At 34.5% G+C, this 21,353-nt stretch overlaps 1 protein-coding gene across 6 annotated transcripts in view; it reads right to left on the bottom strand.

Moving 5' to 3' along the window:
- The window catches only part of LOC149564267 (VIN3-like protein 1), a 60,415-nt gene extending 48,326 nt beyond the window's left edge, over positions 1-12,089 (bottom strand). Inside the window, exons 1-3 of one of the 6 annotated variants that reach the window (XM_089827311.1) lie at positions 11,328-12,087; positions 8,967-9,180; positions 8,791-8,846 (exon numbers count right to left, since the gene is read on the bottom strand). Coding sequence is in view for 3 of the 6 variants with exons in the window: in XM_089827308.1 (XP_089683434.1) it covers positions 11,328-11,376 (49 nt within the window). In the remaining 3 variants the exon portion in view is untranslated. Of the gene's footprint in view, positions 1-439; positions 849-8,790; positions 8,847-8,966; positions 9,181-11,327 lie in introns of all 6 variants that reach the window. The other 5 variants (XM_089827306.1, XM_089827308.1, XM_089827309.1 and 2 more) reach the window with 5 other exon arrangements.
- Between the last annotated feature and the right edge of the window lie 9,264 nt (positions 12,090-21,353).

Here is a 21,353-nt window from a genome sequence, read left to right as displayed (position 1 = left end):
GTTCTAGAAAAGGTGATCCAACTTCCGAGAAGCATAACTTTTGATCTAGGAGTTCGATTGACAAACCATTTACACCGTAGGAAAGCTTTATGAGTGCTCTACACCATTATGGACCACCTACAATTGTCCCTCCTTTTTTGGTTTAAAAACCCCTGTCGGTTATGGCTCAACTAACTCCAATTAAAAAACAAAACTGGGTTTGACATTTTGCCCAACACTCGGTAAACAATCTCTAATGATAAGTCTTCCATGTAATCAAATTTATTACTTTGCAATTTTAGAACTATAGATTGAATTTTCAAAATATTGGAGCTAATTTACCAATGATAAACTTTGCAAATCAACCCAACTCTCAGAATTTCCAGAATTTTATTTGCCAAAGGAAAATAGCTAGAATGATATTTGCATTAAACTTATTCAATTGCCAAATCAATAGAACCTGATTATGATTCATATGTCCTTTGCACTGCCCACTGTAGAAAGATAGAACCTCAAACAATATAATGGCTAGTATGCAAGGTGAACCGCAGACTTGGGAGTTAATGGTTACCCCTTCTTTACTAACACAGGTTCCCTGTATGCACCGCAGTCCTTGGAAAGTAAAATGCAGGCTACATATATGTAACATTGGCCTCCCACTGTGAATGGTGGATCAAAACAAGAAATCACAAGTCTGAGACCTCCCACGCAGCACTTGCAAATTGCACCTAAGATGATTAAATAGCTGCCACTAGGTATGAATCGGCAATCTACAAGCTCAAATCATGGCCTCCAGTAACCCAGGCGTAGGCTGGCAATAACAAATCCTTATTTAGATTCCAACCAATGCTTCCAGCAGATTCTATCTCCTTGCAATATAAACACAGTAAATAAGATCATTGCTGCTATAATATGAGATGACAACCTCCAATCAAATCACTGACTTCCTTCAATAGCAGATCACAAATTATCATTGCCTCCACAGAGCCAAACAATTTCACATAATTATTCTTCTCCTAGATACAGAAAGAACATTAGGAGAATAGAGCAAATCTTTTTGAAATGCAATTCTTATAACCACCTTCAAAATTCAATCTTACAACAAGACAATAACTCCCAGCCACAGGAGACACAATTTGGGAGATATAATTAATATTTAGAATACCACAAATCACTATATCTCAGTAATGAATTGCCCACTCAACTTCAGACCCTTATACCACAACAAGGGTGAAAAAATCAAAACCTCAGAAAAAAGCCACAAAGGCAACAAAAGCAAATAAATATCCAAGCGTGCTTTTTCCAATGAAATGAGCTCCTATTTATAATCCTTTGTTGGCCAAAGTTTCCTAAAGAACTCCACTTCATAAATTGTGGAAGTTTCCCAAAAGAACTCAACACTAGAAACTTTCCAACACACTTTTTAGAAATATCTCTTAATGTCATTATTATAATAACATAAATATTATTATAGTAATGCAACTTAATAATTAATGAAAAATTAAGAGTTCATGCAATTAGTAACCTTATTTACTGCAAGTGACGACCACCTGCCAAAGCCACCCACTGTACTGCCAAAAATAGACTTACTAAAAATAGTAATTCCACAACTAGGACCCCCAAAACACCCTGTCAGCTCACGAGGGTCACTATGATGAGCTAACTCCATCAACTGCATAGACTTGCCAAAAACGGGAACATTACATTTGGGGCCATATGAAGCCATTTAGTGCCTCAAATCTGAGTCTAAAGGGCTTTCAGGAGGTCTTTAGACATCTTAAAAATGCAACAACTTTTATTTTGTGAAACATTTCAACCTGATTCTTTTTCCAAAGTGCTTACGGTTTCAACTACCACCTTCCCCTGCACCCACACCCTCCAATTGTTTATAATTACTGCCCTCCTACAAAATCACTCATTTTCCTACGTTTCACTTATGCCTAAAATTTTTGCATGTGCCTGAAATGTTGACCTAGAAAAGTAGCAGAGGAAATTTGTGAGTTGGAATCTCTAACTTGCCCAAATGGGTATCCAAAAATGCAAATATATAAAGCAGAAACTATTACTAGACATATTTTTGGGTGATACACGATTGCCCTAAAACCATTGGATGTCCATGTATTGCTTAAGCTCCACTTTGAACAAAGGCTTTTTTAGAAGACTCTTTTTCATTTTTTGAAGACTTCATTTTAATTAGAACTAGCTATACCTTTGCCCAACATCACAAGGTTTGCCAAATTTTCGGGTTCAAGTTTCGAATTAAGTGAATTTCAAAAATAGAATGAAAAATCACCTTCAAATTTGTATGGTAAATGAGCAAAGATATTTTATTTACAATTTAACTTTAGAATGCATATGTATATTGTGATATTATATTTTTTCTACGAAATAAACCCAACTCCTTCAAATCTGTGATGGTTGTGAGCTCTGATCTAAACAAGAAGAGTGGAACATTTGTTTATCACACAAGAGAAGAACAAAATGGAATCAATGTGACTATAACAGTCGCCTCATTTGTATAAGGTGGGTGTGGTCAGGCAATTGCGTGGTGTTACTAGAAGAGCAAGATCTAACCACTTGCACTTGTAACCAAGTGTAAATAACACTGTAAAATGATCCCACAATCAGATTGAGGATAGTTGTGTAGGGTTTTAAGAGTGAGTTGTGAACTCCACAGGTTGAAATCTTTGGAACCTTCTAGTCAACCTCGTCTCCATCTACGTTTATTGTGGTAGTTCAATCCATGTAGGATTTATATATTTAAATTTGACTTCTATTTTAACTTTTTTGGTATTACCATTTAATAAATTAAAATTCTATTTTTGGAATATGTTTTGCTCTATATCTATTGCTTGATCCTGAAGATGGATCGTGTAGTATGATCCTAAGTGTTGATGATGAAAAATCACACACAATTTAATCCAAAAAGGCAATTATCTAAGTTAATGACCTGTGGAAATTACATGAGTCTTATAGACCTTAATTATTAATTTGTGAAATTTTACAAATTTATATTAAAATTTAAATTGAATTAAACAAATATAGTATTACTTATTTTGAGAGTATATTACTTATTTTAGAAAAAACAAATTTATATAAAATTAATGTAGTGCCTACCCCTAGTTTACTTTTCAGTTATTATTGTCCAACTCTTTTAGGCTAGCTTATGTTATGTTTGATGGTTAGTGGTGTTTGATTTTCAAATTATTGGATATTTTTTCATACTCAGTTGACTATATGATGAGATTACTTTGGTACTAGTTATTTCATGTATGCATAATTATACTTTGATGATGATTGTTTACAGTGATTCCAGTTATTTCATAATGATAGTTAGATGGATTATTTATATGTGTTTTCTATGGATACTAACGCTATACTTGCATGTGTATGGTGTACGTGTATGATTTCTTTATGTTTGACGTATCTAATGTGGTTGAGGAAGGGAGTCGTAGTCACTTGCTAGTCAAGATCTACACGATGCACCACTTCCTACCATTGCTTGTTTAGTTTAGCATATATGTGTTTGTACATGCGTGGATTTTATGCAGATTGCAGGTACCAGGTATCGACTACCTTGAATTGCCAAGATGAGCATACCTTATCGCAATATCTCAATGGTAAGAGAGGGGAGAAAACTCTTGAGTCTAAATCCTATCCTTAAACCATTTGTCCTAAAAAGTAGGGCAAGTATCTAAGATGTTTACCTTTTTAAATTCGTCATATGACGTAAATTCATGATTATAACCCTTGAGTTTGATCTAGTATGTTGTATTGTATGATGGGTTTTCTTAGTTCGTCTTGCAAGTCTAGTGATTTTTTTGTTAATTAAATCAAATTAAAAGAATATTTAATAATTTAATTTAATGGAAAATTATTAAGATAATTTCAATATTTAATTATATTTAATTAATTGAGAAATTAATTAAATAAAGGGATTAAATTTATAGATAAAGTTATAGTTCTAATTTTAGAGCATAATAATATTTATTTAATTTAATAATAATATATTTAGGAGATCATTTTTAAATAAATGCTAAATATTATTATTACTTAAGTTAATAAATATTTCTATCAAAAGCGCTTCAAAAATTAATTAAAAAGAGAGAGAAATTAATTTAATAAAGATATTTTAAATTGCAAAAAATGTGCATAAATATTTAAATAGTAATAAAATATTACAAAGAATTTGATCAAACGAGTTCCCTCTCATGATTACACAATCAGAGCCCCAAATTTAGGGGAGAACTCTTTAACAGAGATCTAGAGCTCATTTCGCAAGGACCGAGATTTTGGAGAAGGGATTTTCAGAGAAGAAGTTTTTCAAAAGGAAAGGATTTTCTCACGTGCTTCGTGCATTTGCATGTTTACGTATTTGCGTATTAGTATCAAATTCAAGTAGAATCTTGTGATTAAATTACGCAAAAGATTTCCATTTTTCAATCTTTTGCCTGCTTTGTGTCTGGATAAATCTGTTTTGGAAAATTTGTAGATTTGTTTGATATCATTGATAAATTCCTATTGTGAATCTTGGTTTAATTTTGTTTCGAAAATATCTGTGTTTGAGGAATAAATTCTTTTGAAACCCTCGTTCTTTTAAATTTTATTCAAATGGGCTTTGGTTTAAAAATCAAATTCTAGAATGTAAATTCAAATGCTTTTTCTAGTTTTCCCTATCAAAGTAATGTTTTTTTTTTATAAAAAATATATATATATAAAGAAAATATGTTAAATGGGGGGGGGGCGTACTGGGTTTTTTTTTTTAAGTAAATAATATATTAAAAATATATATGTTTTGGTGGGCACGGCCACCAACCGCCACCCATCCCTTTTTCCCCCTACCCCGCCATGGCAGCGAGAGTGTTGTCGGCAGCCATTAACGGTGGCTACACACAACAGACCCTGCTGTCGTGACAGCAAAGGTACTGTCGTAGGCAGTACTCTACTGTCGCGACAACCGAGCTGCCACGATAGAGATCTTGCCTACAGGCTTTAAAAACTTTTATGGTAAAGTTTTCTTTAGTTTTTTTTTTTTTTTTCATTTAAATTTATTAAATTAAAGTAATATTATAATATTTGTTTTAAATGTTAGATTTAAAGTTAAAAAATGTTTATAGTTATTAAATGTTATAATATAATATTATTATTATTTTCTTTTCATTATAATTATTATTATTGTTAGATCAATAATTACTTATTAAAAATTTAATATATATGTTTTTTATTAATAAATTAGTGATTATTATTATCTTTAATAATCTAATGATTATTGAATTAAATATTAATAATATTTAATTAAAATTGGAATTAATGGATTATGATATATTGTATGTGAAAAGTAAATTCTGAAATTGTAAACTTCAGCAAACTGAAAACTGGCAACAAAATAAAAACTTAAACCTTACTATAAACTCAAAACTGTGTGTTTTCAAAATCAAACAAAACTATGAAACTACACCGTTAATTGTATGCTTTCTTATGTTTTCGGTTTGGGGTTGAACTAGAAGTGTTGACTAGTTTAGGATGTCTACTAGAGGCCGGGAATTATTGTTTTGATGATTATGTATGATGTCATGATTTGGTTTATGTATACTTTCTTGGATCAGTCCTGTTAGGATGATCATATTAGTGATGCTTGTATTTTTGACCAGTGAATTTGGTACTTGTCAGTTGCTTGCTTAAAGAACTGATGTATGGTAGGTGGTCTTTTGAAATCTTTTTGCTTTACTAAGCTTAAGGTAGGTTATCTCTATGTAATGTTGGGAAGTGGCTTGCAATGACGGCCAGAGCCCAAAGAGGCGGCCTGAGTAACCCATTGTAGGTTGTTTAAATAAGTGATAACAATACATTAAATGAAAGTAAAATGAATTAACAAGAGTCATTGTTTTTCCTCACCCATGTTTTGGGTGCTAGTACATACTAGGATGAGAGTAGAGAGGATGCTTGGTTGCAACCTTGCTTCGTTAGTATGCCTTGTCAGTACAAAAGGATACTAGTGCCGCATAGAGTCACTAGGGGGCCGAAGTCCAATCAGGCTGCCAGGGTAACCTTAGAGTTGACTCATGCGATGACACTTGCCCACTTACATAGTAGATATCTTACAAGCAATTGTTGCCTCTGGGTTTAGATGTCACTTGTGTCTTGGTACCTTGAGTTAGATTGCTTTCAGGTTTTCCCTTGACCTAGATATTACTTTTGACTTTTAGGATTGTTATCCTATTTAAGACTTGAGACTATCTCCTCAACACGATGGGAGTGGGCCTTTTTGGGTTCTATGAGGTCGGGTGCTAGTGCTCTTTACTTTTACCATTGAGATCTGTCTGTTGATGCCATGGCTGGAGTTTCTTGTTCTGCATTTCCTTTCATTCTATCTTTGTGTACTATGATGGACGGTTATACCTATTTTATGTATTTTAATTTCATGGATTGTAAAGAGATGATGTAATCTATTTTATGATGTATATTCTTTCAACCTTTCATACCCTGTGACATGTACAGTGGATGATTGTGCATTCTGATTATTGCCAAGTGGCATTCCAAACAATTGTATATTATTTAGACGGTTTTGAACTTGTAGTTAATCTTTAATGTGGATGTGTTATATATTGGATTTAGTATTAACTAAATTTAAATGTGATTCAACGTCATGGGATCCTTAAGGAATGTAATTTGTTGATGTGTTGCTTATGTATGAATGTATGTTATTGCTTCCGTTGTTTTATAATTATTCTTATATGTTATCTTTGAAATAAAAAAATGTTTGGAAAACTTAGTGAAACTTCAGGTTAGTTCTTTTGGATCCCTTGGCGGAGCGTTACAGTTAATAACAACTCTTTTATCTTTGTTGAATTTCATTGTTGCCAAACAAACTTTGTGACAGTTTTTGCTCTTATCCAAACTCAGCATAAGTGCCTCAGTCAAGCTCTTCATGGCCATCATGGCTTAAGATAGAGTTGCAATGTCATGCTCATCTTGAGGACTCTTGCATCAGCATCAAATTCTTCTTCTTTTGCCATGCACGAGATCTTGTGGGCATGACCTGACAATATGCTAAAAACACATTTTTCAAACAAATAAGTTTTTGTTGATACAACTTGATCTGTAAACTGGCAAGGATAGTCCTTGCTTAGCTCTTCAGCTATGGATTACAATTCTTAATCTAAAAGAATTACAAGACTGAAATCAAATAGCATTAGTTTGTGCACAGAGAGGAAACAAGAGAACAGGAACTATGAAGAAGACAGGTTTAGCCTGCAGACTCATATATGAGCAAGTTCACACTCAGTACTTTGAAGTGACAATACAATAAAGTAGCAGCCCAATGGCTTGAAAACAGAATTTTGACACACTATGAACAACTCCTAAAACCTCACTAACTCTCCAAACTACACCTCCCATATCTCTGTTGCTGTAATTGTCCCTAAACTCGAGTTCTCCTATCAAATACCTCTAACTACAGCTCTTCCAATGCTCGCAGAACACCATGAATTACTTGCAAAGGTGCCACATGTACTAAAAGCAGTTTCAATATCCATTTGGGAGCTCAAAAGACCATCATCACCAGATGTGGACAATTGAATGAAACAAGTTTTCCACTTCCAACAGAGTGGAAAGAATGGCCTATTGCATTCATCGTGACCATGGCAAACTCCCTGCAATAGATGGGGACTGTTTACAGTTTTGATGCCTGCTGGAACTGGTGATTTCGCCAAATTAGGCCAAATATTCAATGTCCAATGCTCCCTCAGTTACCAGAATCTGCTATTTGATGTCTCATTACATTTGATACATTTTATAGCAATCAAGAGATTGTCTTTTTTCCAAAAAAGTATCGTGATGTACAAAATAAGATCCTCCTTGGATCAATGGTATAATAGGAGAATGAATTGAGGCATGTGGCAGAATTCCCATGCAACGAATCTAAGTGTGAAAATTGTGCCCTACATTTCTGGAAAAGCTCTACAATAAGCTGCACAAGCATGAAGATCAGATGGGTTTCTCAATACATGGAAATTCCTTTATTTACTGCAGGCGCCTGTGAGCAAAACAAAATTATTTAAATCATCATATAGCAAGCGTGTAATGAATCATCACATGTTGCTGAAGCACAAGTGTTTGCAGTACTCTTCTGGTCAGGACTATTGAAAAACGAATATACCACTGGATGCTGCTGGCAACATCCATGCCATTCACATGAATGAGGTGCTAGATGTGTAGTTTGTTTTTAATTGAGCAGTGTTTATGCTGTCAATTATGATGGATTTTGCTGCAGAAGGATAAGAGAAATCAGTAAAGAAATACGTGGACCCTCATAACGATGATGATGATGTGGATAAGAAGCAAATAGTGGCCAGAAGTTTGAACGTATGATGGAAAAATTTTGACAAAAAAATGCACTGAAAAGAATTATGCTCAACAATTTGCCAAGTCTGTCAAGTCTAGCCCGAAAAACTCACTGCTGTCAGCTCGGTTTGTGACTGTTCAGGTCCGACAGAAACTCATAGGGTCTGAAAACTGGATGTGCACAATTGAATGTGAAAATTTGCTACATCCAACAAAGACACATTTTGCATTCACCACACATTTATGTTTTGCCATCAGCTGCAACTAGCAATTTCTTTAGGCAAAATACTCAGACAAAATCTACATTTTGATGTCCCAGACAATCTAATACAATTTCCAACAATCGAGAGACAGTCATTGTTCCAAAAAATATGCCATTAAGTACAAAATCCAGATCCTTTTAGGATCAATAACACAATGGGAGAATGGATGTAAGGCATGCAGTTGGATAGGAAAAGAAACCCTTACAATGAGTCTCAACATGACAATTATGCCATGCATTTCTGGAAAAGCTCTCCAATATGCTGCACAAAATGAAGATCAAAAGGATTTCTCAAGCAGAAAAGATTCCTTTACTACTGTACGCACAAAGAACAATATAAAGATGTGAAATCATCCTGTAGTGAACTTGGAAGGAGACATACCATGATACTGAGGCAGAAATGTAATTGCAGTACTGTTCTGGTCAGGAATGGTGTTAAAAGACACGAACAATGGGTTCTGCCAGCAAAACTGGTGCCATTCACATGCATTAACTACTCTGTCATCACATGCGTTAGGTGTTGTAATGTGTGGTTTGCTTTGATTTCATTTCCCTTCCTCCTACTGATGATGGATCACCAAATGTGATCCAAAATGCTGACGTAAAAAGCATTTGCAAGTTATGCTTTATTCCAGAAGCATCCTATATTACTAACCATCTTCATGGACTAGAAAAAACATGTCTATTGTTTATGCCATAAAAGATTATGAGTTTTGCTGAAGAAGAGTCGGGGACTTCGGCAGAGAAAATAACAAACTATTACATATCATGATGAATATGTCGATTAAATGCAACTGGCCACAAACTTGGATTTATGATGGGAATAGTATGATTAATAAATTAAATATGTACAATTTGTCATGTTTGTCAAGTCAAGCTGGAAAAACTTGCTGCTTCCAGCTCAGCTTGTAAGTCTGATAGAAAGTAGTAGAGTCCGACTATTATGTTCAGATGCACTAAAATAAAAAACAATTAGTTTCAACATTCATTACAAAAGCTTTGAAACTACCCAATTAACTAATGGGTAGATGATTGGCAGTAAGCCTAATCTACGTCGCATATTCTTTTATGTCCCGCTGGTCAAGGATGTTATGAATTCCTTCCACCTACATAGCTGGATCTTAACAACTTCCGCAAGAAAACAAGTGCAGGAACGCAGAATTATGGGATTGGACGACCATGAAAACTCTGTTTGGTTTGCTGGTCACTCCGGTTATTCTATACGGATGTGAAGTGTGGGGCGGTAGTATGTCCAAACAGAAATGGCGGCAAGTAGAAAGAATTCAAAAACACTTTATCACATGCAATCTTAAAGTCAAGACCACAGTTCCGTATGAAATCCTTTTGGCGGAGGTGGGTTCCTTTCCATTAGAAGCCGTCGCATTGACCCGAATGCTAAGCTATTTAAAGAAAACTCAAGGTCTAGAAACACATCGTTGGCCCAAGTTGGTAATAGAGGAAAAACTTGTGAGGCGGAAAAGCACATGGATGAAACAAAATGACAAATGGATGCAAAAATGGGATATCAACATCCAAGCTTGCCCGGATAACATTAAAGAAATAAAAAAGTTTGTCAATGAAAAATTTCGCAATATTCTGTGGACAAGACACATAGGGAGGAAAAAATCTTATTACATTAAAGAATTTAATCCCACTTCTAGTCATGATGAAAAGGCCTATATAAGGGCACCTATTAACTGGAAAGCAAAAATGTTGATGGCACAAATTAGAACTAGTTCACATCAGCTGCGATGTGAAACTGGTAGATGGCAAGTTCCAAAGGAAGAGTGGGCAGACAGAACATGTTTATTTTGCAATATGGGAACAGTGGAGACAGAGCAACACTTTGTCATGGAATGCTTGGCTTACAACGACATCAGATCTGATTATACAAAAATTCTGCAGAACAAGGACTTCAACTATTTATTTGAGGAAGATCAAGTGAAGAGAACAGCGGAGTTGATTATCAAAATTCAGAGAAGAAGAAACAAGTTAACCAAAACTTTGCAACTGACTAGTTTGGCTCCTGACTCGGGAGGGCGATTGCATGGGTCCCATAGACTACTTTAGTCTCGTGGACGTCATTAAAATCTATCATATCATATCATATCAATGGAATCGAATCTCCGGGGAAAATGGAATCACAACCTTGCGCAAGAAATTCCCACATTATTGATAACATAGATGGAGAATGGAATAACAGACACTTAAAATAGGCCATAGCAAAGATAAAAACCAATAAATGTGTTCATAAACTCTAAAAACAATCACAATCAAAGTTTCAAAGCTGTGGTGTTGAATGGCATGGGCTTAGGTGGTGAATCCTCCACCTTACAGGTTCAAATAACGCATGTTACGTGACGAAGTTGGGACATCCACATCTCGGTGGAGCATACCCACCAGCCGAGTAAGACATAGGCCTTCGTTATTTCATAATCATGTACAAAGCTTCAGATATTATATGAATAGCGAATTTACAGATTAATAAATGGGTATGCATATCGGACAATAAGTAATCATGCCCGATGCTTCAGAAATGGATGAAAGTCGAATTTACCTATTAAAAAAAATCATATGGGTGTCCACAGTTAACAAAATAGCCATACCCAAAGCTTCAAATTAATGTGAATGGAGAATTTACCAATAAAGAGTAAATACAAAGGGGTCCAGTGAGTCACAGAATAACCAGACCCAAAGCTTCAAATTTGATCAATAGAAAAGATTTAAGAATGTGGGCACTTACCAGTTAACGAAAAGTTGACACTCGCCGATTTGAACCCGGGCCTGGACATTCTCACCGAGCTACGAATCAGCAAATCCCAACAACAATGGCATCCAGACTCTCCACCACAGGCCTCGAAGTCACGCTATACGATATTCACTGTAATTGGTATGCTTCATTAAGAAAGGAATCTACTGTGTACGGATCTACAATACCCATTGGAGAACCAGATTCCCTTCACTTTGCCAAAGGAAGGCGAGGTCAACTCTTTCATTGGCTTCCTGAGAATGGGGGTTGAAGGAAAATTGTACAGAGCGTAAGAGAATAATAAATGGAAAAGAAACAGGGTGAAATAGAAGCTGTAGCAATCAAAAGGTGGGAGGAGACTCTCCTCACCAGGTAAAAAACGCAAAAAGAAAAAGTATATATCAGATACCAGAACTCCAATTAGAAAGCATAGACAGCGCCCATGCCTTCTCTCACCAAATAACCTTGGCCAATAAAAGAATAAAATGTCCTCCACTCGTATTCGGCATATAATTGCCTTTTTTCCAGATGAAAATGGGATTAAAAAAATTTTCCTTTTCCCAGAAGACAATAGGATTAAAGAGTGGCGATACTAGTGCCAGCTGAGGCATAAAGGGTTATTGTGCAGAAGTCCCTCCGTTGTGAATTTAGCTAGGAGATGAAAAAATTGGATGTGATCTGTACCTTGGAACCGAAAGCTTATTTTCTCACTTTCGATGATGTGGGTAGGTATTGTTGCCTCGCTTTATACGATGTATAGCACTGATTGGTTGGTAATCATATCAATGGAGTGAAGGGACATTTAGTAAATGTTCTACGGCGTCTTCGTCTCCAGTTGTAAGGAATCTGTGGGTTTGTGCGTGATGGTGGCGATTGGTCAAAGTTTGCCTCTTGTGTTGATAACGTTATTTCTTAAAAGGCATTACATTGAGAAAGAAAAAGTGCAGCCTTTCATGAGGTGGCGACACCTCCCAAAAACAAAAAAAACATTAGCCTAAGGCTTGTTTATCTTTGAACTATACCCAAAAATTAGTTAAAAGTTAGTTTTCATTGATGCTATTATACTTTCACCTTCTCTTTTAACATTGACAAGACATTCAACTTTCCAATAATTTCTATCCCCTCTCTTTATGTATTTTTTTCAGTTAATAATTAATAATAATAATAATAGGATTTGCTAGAAGTTAGTGTAGGAAATTAAATGCAAGGCATTCACTTCTTTAATTTGTAAATAATAAGAAAGTTAAAAATTTGATGTAAGGGAAGAGTATATATTAGTAATTGTATCTTGGTGTGCAATGGGTATGTTGAAGATATGTGAAAAAGGAGCATAAAATATAGAATTTGAAAGAAATTTAAAGAAAACATCACACACTAAAGGCTAACTCTTAAGCTAAAAGTGTTAAATAGTAACTTTGACTAAAAAAATAAAGCTTATTTATTCCTCAATGTGTGATGTTTAAGAACTTCCCTTAGTTACTTGTAAAAAAATTCTCACAACAATCACCAAGTTGTAACAAAATTTAAAGTTCATTCTAATATTTTGATATCTATAGAAGTGTGTTACATTAGGGAGTAATTTCAAGAAGGCTTCATTCATTTCATTAGCCTAAGAGTTTGTATTTGTATTCATTATTTATAGTTATTGTATTGTTTCTTCATTGAATCCATTAAAGTTGATCTTTTCTATAGATGTTTTCTGTCTTTTTCTAGATTGCAATTTAAATTATGTTTCTTTCATTTGGGTTTTAACATTATATACAATGATTTCAAAGCCACAAAAATACTATTCAACAAATTTATCTTGTTTCTTTTTTTCAATCTTCTTTATGAATTAAAAGTTGTTCGACAATTTTCTTAATATTAATTTTCTTCATCTTCTTTATGACTTAATTGTTGTTCAGCAAGTTTTCCTTGCTATTTTTTTTTCCAATTTTCTTTATGACATTGTGTAGCTACTAAATTGATGTCTTTTATTTCATTGAAATATAATTCTTTAATAGCATACATTGTATTTTTCTCCAATTCTTATGTATTTTTATATAGTAATTTTCATTATGTGCAACTGCAATTATGTCCTAAGATATAATTGTAAATGAAAAGAAGATGTGAATCATCAAACACAAACACATAGTACATGGGTGTTTATCAATCTGTCTATCTATAGCATGTACACCTTTATTTATGCGAATGCATTCATTCATTAATTGAAGAGTTTATAAAGTGAATGGGCAAGTGACCATTGGGCTTCACGTACACAATAATCTCCCACTTGAAGTCCAACTAGTATGACCATGAATAGTCCCTATACTTCATTTTTTATTGTTACATCAAAATTACTCCCATAAAAGATGTTAATTTCACCAAACATTGTTCACATACATTTCAAATAAACCTTCTCAAAAGTCTATTAGATTGAATACATTCTAACATACAAACATCTTCCCTAACTATTTTTGTAGGGCAAATTCATCAATAAACCTATGATCAAGAATACAACTTTTAGTCGATTTAAAATACATTTCTTTATGCACGTGAACTCCTATTGTATGTCTCTTCTTTGTACTACTCAACAAAGTACGTAGAAGGTCACCATTATCTAATTTAAAATCCACACATAAAATTGTTGGTATAAAAACTTGAACACTTCTTCCTCCATAGAAGTTACAATACACAGTGATTGCTTCTTGAACCACCTTAAAAACAAATTCAATTGATTCTTTGAATCATGCCCCAAAGAAACATCATTGAACAAGATAAATAAAAAATTTGTTTTTGAGTTACCCATGGAAGTATGAATAGGATTCTATTTATTGCCCTTGAGGACGGTTCAATTACAAAAGATCATGTGCTCATTAATTAGGAGGTTGTTGCATTTTATAGTAGGTTATGGAGTTTAGAGACTTTGGACAAAAGGTGTGAACATGAGAAGATCCTAGAAGTTATACCAAACTTGGTTATGGAAGATTACAATTAAATGTTGATGGAACTTGTTACATTAAAGGAGATGAATACTACAATCTTTGGGCTTGGAGGAGACAAGGCACTAGGTCCTAACGGGTTTTAGGCCCTTTTTAACCAAAAAATTTAGAATATGTTGAATTAGGAGCTTCTTGGAGTGGTGGAGGAATCACAAAAAAATTAGATTCATTCTCAAAGACTTTAACAACACCTTTGTGGCCCTCATACCAAAGTGGGAGAAACCCTCTTCCTTTGATGAATTTTTCCCTATTTTGCTTTGTAACATGATTTCTAAGATCACTTCAAAGGTAGCATCATAGACTAGAGCTCATCCTTAATAAGATAATCTCACCAAAGCAAAGCAGATTCACACCTAACAGAAACATTGTGGATGGAATTATTGTAGCTGATAAAGTAATCCATTGTGATCAATCCAACAAAAAATAGGTACATGATGATTAAATTGGACATCAGGAAGGTGTGTGACAAGGTTAATAGGGGATTCCTGATACAAGTCACAAGGAAATTTAGATTTGATGAAGGCTAGATCAAATGGGTTAGTGACATGATTTTGGGTTACAGGGCTTCAGTTTTGGTAAATGGAAATTTGCAAGGTTTTTTAATACATATAGGGGTATTCAGAAGGGGGGTCCAATATCTACTTTCCTGTTTACCCTTTTGGTAGAAGTATTAGGAAGATCCATTACCAAAAAGAGAGTTAATGTGTGGTGGGAAGGTTTTTGCATTGCAAGGAATTCAAAGGCCACTACATATTGTTAGTTCATGGATGACACTTGCTTCTTTGGTTGGGCCACCATAGTAGAGGCTCGAGTAATGAAAAATGTATGGATGCATATAGTAGGGCATCTAGACAATATGTGAATTAGGGCAAGTCAAAGACTTTCTTTTTCAATACAAAAGTTTGCTCTCAACCATCCATAGGTAGAATTTTTGGGGTTTGAATTGGCAAATTTCCATACAATTTCTTTGGCACCTCTCTTTGAAGGAATATGTAGATGTGAGCATTGGAAAGAATTGATTGATGGTTGTTTTTCTCAAATGGATGGTTGGAAGGGTCAATGGCTCATGCTTGTCAATCATTTTTTATTGCTCAAAACTATGGTTTCAGCAATACAATATTTTCAATGTCCTTTAAGATTCTAAGGAAGGTTATTAAGGTAATTCAATAAAGAATATGCAATTTATATGAATGGCAACTAGAGTGAAGACAAAATTCCCCTCATGGCATGGGAGATAGTTTGTCAACCAAAAGGTGGAAGTAGTCCAAGTTTGAGAGATTAGAAGTTACTCAACACAACAATGGGTGCAAAGTTGATTTGGTAGATGTACTCACAAATGGAGCAGAGGTGGGTCAAAGTTTTGAGAGTGAAATATTTGGATAGCATGGAACATGAAAGGATCCTCACTATTGCCAATGCACCAAGAGGATCTATCCTTTGGAACTTTCTAATTAGTTGTACGAGTCTTGTTACCAGCCACATCACATGGCAAATTGGAGATGGCTCACGAGCTAATTTAGGGAGTGATTCAAGGGATGGTCATTAGATTTTGGAAAGCATGGATGTCTTTGAGAGGATCATAGCAAAAACTACTAGAGCATGGGGTCTGAAAGTAGGCAATTTTATGGATCAAGAATCTTTTTTATTGGGAAAATGGTGAAGTGGAAAGATACATTAGCATTGAATCTCTTTGAGGAAAATCAAACAATTTTAAAGAGGATCCTGAATTTAAAAAAAGTGTGGTTGGCACCAAGGATCAAGATATTATTAAGTGGTGTCATTTAAAGAGTGGTAACTATTCTATAAAGATTGGTTACTTACTTATGGAGAACAACCACAAGTCAGTCAAATGAGAGTGTGATCTATGATGGCATGGGACCTACTTGCTAAAGGAAAGGGCATTCACTTGGTTGGATGGGAACTCACAAGTTATTACTAGGGATCACTTGATGAGATCAGGGTTTTCACGTCTATTTAGATGCATCCTTTGCAATGGGGTTGAAAAAATAGGGGATCCTCTCTTTTTTAAATTGTGGGTTCACCCAAAAGGTTTGGCAATTCATCCAACAAAGATTACATTGGTCAACACCTCTGCTAAACAATTTGATGGACTGGTTGGTAGCATGGCTTGCTTAGCAACAATCATCTACCTTCACATCTATCTAGCATATCATTCCTTCCATGATTTTGTGGGAGATCTAGAAGGAACAAAATAGATGGATTTTCCAAGATGAGGTAGAAGATATTTTAAGGTTCCTAACAAGTGTGGAGAGAGTGGTATATGAATTAGAATCTTTGACAAACTTATAGGTTAACCCAGGTAAGACATCTTTCAATCAAAAGGATATTCGGATCTAGAGGAAGTGGCCCATGGTGAAATTCAGGGTCATTAATTGGTTGTTGAGGGATCATCCTCTTCATGTCAGGTCAAAGAAAGTTAATTGGGTCCCACCAGATTTGACACAGATAAAGATCAATTTCAATGGGGTGTCAAAAGGGAATTTGGGTCCCTCTAGAATTGCAACAATTTCTAGAAGTGAAAATTGCAGCATTATTACATTGGTGGCCAAGCGAGTTAAGGATGGAACCAACAATCAAGCAAAATATTTGGTTGTAGTTGAAGCATCTCTACTTGGGCTCAAATTCGGGGGTTGCACGATACACCTTGAAGGGGATTGCAACTACTAGTAAATTGGATAGATAAGGGAGTGATGGACATGTGGTATTTGGACAAGTACATCAGACAAATCCAAAATTTATTAGATAACATAGAGGAGTTAAGAATCACTCACATACATATCAAGGCTAATGCTCTAGTAGACACCATGTCAAATGTGGTGGTAAAAGGATCACTGAGCAAAAAATTTGAGATTTTTGAAGACTATAGGGATAACTCCCCATCCAATTTTTGATCTATCAAATCACTGGTAGATCATGAGGTGGTGACTCATAACAAAATAGAGGTAGCCTTAAATTGCATTTAGTGCTAATATGAAAATTTAACATGTGTAAGTCCATGGGTGAAGTTCACGTAATGATGGTGTATACTTCAGAGTGGTTTCATTATGGAGACTTCAATTTTTTGGTTTTAAAGGGCTTGCAGATTCCATTTTTATGCATTATAAGTGTTTGCATCTGTTGGTTTGAGCTATGAGTTGTTTTGAGAGCATGGAGGAAAACTTTTCACTAAAGACAACAAGGAAAATCCCCTCCATTAATGGGTTAAAAATTATGAAATGACTATGAATGTCTTTAAATTGGATGATGAGACATTGTGGGAGGCACTTAAGATGATCTTTGGATAGGAGTATTTGGAGAAGGTTGTAGGTCGCAGTCAAATTTTGACATCTCATCCTTGTTCTTGGCTCTAGCTTTAATGGTGGCAAATTCAAAACCCAAAGTCTTGAGTATGGAAAGGAAATATTTAGAGCCAAAGTGGACTATTGTTATAGAGGATGTCACAAGCAGGGTTCAGCTTGCGGTTGGGTTGCATATGGGGAATCACCTTTGGAGGCTCATTGGGAGAGGTTTGGATGAGTTGCAAGCCCTGCTTGTTTGGTTGTATATAGATCTAAGGGAATTGCATTTACCTATGGCACATATGATATGATGGAAGCTTCTTTTTTACCTATATTCATGTGATCAGGTGGAGGCTCTAGGGTTTAGAGGTCATCATAGAAAATGATAAGTCACAAAAGAGAAGTCCTCGACGCTTGTGAATTGTAACGCCCCGCCAAGGGTTCCAAAAGAATTAACCTAAAGTTTCACTAAGTTTGCTAAACATTTTTTTATTTTTTTAAAGTAAGAAAGTATGACATACACATCAAACACACAGTAGCGGAAGCAATAACATGTAATCATCGACAAACATACATTGTAAGTTACATTTCTTAAAGATCCCAAGACGTTGAGTCACGTTTAAATTTAATTAATTCTAAGTCTAACAACTATCACATACATATGAAAAATTAATCAGAAACTCCAATGTCCATAATATACATTTGTTCTGAATGCTCCTTGACAAATTAATTCAGAATGCTCAATCATCCACTGTACATGTCACAGGGTATGAAAGGCTTAAAAGAATATACATATGTAAAGATAAAGATACAACATCCTCAAATCCATGATACAAAGTACAATAAAAATATATGAAACTATTCCAATACATGATACATCCATACATCCATAATGATAAAACATCTATAATAAAATCTAACCATCCATCATAATAATCCAAGAACATAGTGAAGGTAAATGCTAATCACGAAAACTCCAGCCATGGTGACCACGGAACGGATCTCAATGGTAAGAGTAAAAGCACTACCACCCGACCGTGTGGAACCTAAATGGTCCACTCCCACCGCGCTGAGGAGATAGTCTCAAGTCCCAAATAGGATAACAAAACCTATAATCATAAATACTCTCTAAGTCCAGGAAATCCTATAAGTATGCTAACTCAAGGGTTCCTAAAAAGATCGACATCTAAATCCCAGAGGTACCACAAGACAGGTAGGAAACCTAATATGCAAGCGGGAAAGTGTCATCGCAAAAGTCATGTAGAAGTTACCCGAGCAATCCCTTAGGAATCCCGGGTCCCCACTGATCCTACGGCCACTAGTATCCTCTCATACTGACGAGGCCTACTATGGAATGCAAGGTCGTAACCAAGCGTTCTCTCTACCCCATCCTAGTCTGTACTAGCACTCAAGGCATGGGAGAGAACATACAATTATCTTGTTAGGTTCATTTTCTCTCATTTAGTGTAAATGTTTTCACTTATTAAAAACGACTTACAATGGGTTTCTCAAGGCAACCTCTTAGGGCTCCGACCCCCATTGCAAGCCACTTCCCGACTCTACACATAGATAACCTACCCTAAGCTCATGAACTCATAAATCAAAGAATCATAATAAAACCACCTCAGTCCTATACAAGCAACTGAAAAACATCATAAAAGATAATCCACAAAATTACATCAGTTCTTCATGAGCAACAGATAATATCAAATAGTAATCATATGATCACGACAGTTCTCTATCCGCAACTGAAGGCATCAATGATAAGTCACAAAATCCAATGGTTCTCCAATGAGCAACCAGAAAGTAATACAAGTATAACTGATCGAGACTTAGAAATGGTTGTCAAATATAACTGATCGAGACTCAAAAATGGTTAAGTTAGGTATCTCAAATACAAACATCTCAGTTTCACACAAGGAAACTGGAAACCAATAACAAACAGTAACACAATCATGTCATAGAGCACTTCATCACATTACCATGGTTGGGTTAAGAAAGATCGAGACCAAATCATCATGACATCACATTCACAACCCCGAGCCTCTGGTAACAACCTAAACTGGTCAACGCTAAACCACCCCATAATACTCAAAGCACAAAGAAAACATCAAAGTCTTAGAGATAGGATTTGAAAGTATATTATTGAGTTAAAGTAGGGTTTATGTTTCAGTTTAATGTCGAATTTCAAGTAACAAAGTTTTCATATCAACCCCTTTACGATTAACCCATTTCTATAATAACTTCCATTAAGTCAATCTTCCAAATCTACTATTTAATCAGATAATATTCATTATTAATTAACTTTAATTAAACTAATTTTAATTAAATTAATCAATAATCATTTGATCTAATTACTTATTTTAATCTAACCATTAATTGTTAATTTATTAATATTTAACCAAAATTATTAATAAATTAACATTTACAAACAATGTTAAATGCATTATTATTTAATTATTAAATATTAATAAAAATTAAAATCTTTATTAATTAAAAATATATATATTAAAAATTTATTAATTAAAAATTTTATATAATAATAAAATTTGTTTTTTATAAATTATAAAAATTATATAAAAAAAATCAAAAAAAAAAAAAAAAACATATTTAAAAATACGTTTATAGCCCATCGGCTGAGGAGACCACTGCGGTCTGCCGCAGGGCTTGCGGCGGCAGGTACTCTGTACCTACCGTCGCAGTACCTGCGACGCAGGTACTGTCAGGCCGCCAACAGTGGGGGGCGGGTACGGGGTGATTCCCTCCCCCCCCACTAAATACATTATATATATTATTATATTTTTTTAAATTTTTTTTTTTTTTTTTTTAATATATATAAAATAAATTAAGTTTTATTTTAAAAATTAGTTTTGTTTAATTTCAATAAAACAATTTCTTCCAAAGGATATATATATATATATATATATATATATATATATATAATATTTATTTATTTATTTATTTATTATCTAGAACTTTCAATTTCAAAATCAAAACCCTTACTAAATTAAATCTTAATTTCTAAATCAAGAAAACAAGGGTTCTAATAATTCATCCAGTCTCCATGGATACAGAAATTATTGAAGAGCAATTAATAAATTCACAATATTGAACAGTTAAAACTTTCATCACAGAGAATTCAGATCTACAAACCCCAGACACGAAGAAGACAGGAAGGGATAATTGCATATTTAATGGATAATCAAAAACACAAGACCCTACCTGATCCTGATGCTATTATGCAATCTCCAGGAACTGTATGAGAATTCGCTCCTCTCAATAACCTTCTTCTGGAAAACTTTCTTGGTATCAGCCTTCTGAAATTTGCTTCCAAAAATTCCCGTCCAAATTCGTCTCCCTCAAAAATGAACCCCCAAAGTTGTGATAAGCAATTTCTCCTCAAATCGGGGCACTAATTGTGCGTTTACCCGAGAAGACTCTTTGCACAACTCAGTTAACTCTAAATTAACCTTTATTATCTTTTCTTATTCTTTTGCATTCAACTTTCATGCACATTAAGTTGAATTATTAAATAACTTTATTTAATATTCCACTTGACTTCTATTTTAAATTAATTTATTACTTTAATCTTATGTGCACTTTTAAGAAATTAAAATAACATTATTAATTTCTATAATTTAATCTTTTAATTTAATTCTCATATTTAAACTCATGCTTAGATCATGCGATCTAGAATTCTTAATAATTTAATATCTTTCAACTTTTAATTTATTTTAGAA

Source organism: Cupressus sempervirens, chromosome 4 (genome assembly GCF_028749045.1).
Source record: "Cupressus sempervirens isolate cs-2001-9-10 chromosome 4, ASM2874904v1, whole genome shotgun sequence".
NCBI lineage: Eukaryota > Viridiplantae > Streptophyta > Pinopsida > Cupressales > Cupressaceae > Cupressus > Cupressus sempervirens.
The sequence above is the reverse complement of the archived record's forward strand: the minus strand, read 5'-3'. Positions and strand labels throughout refer to the sequence as shown.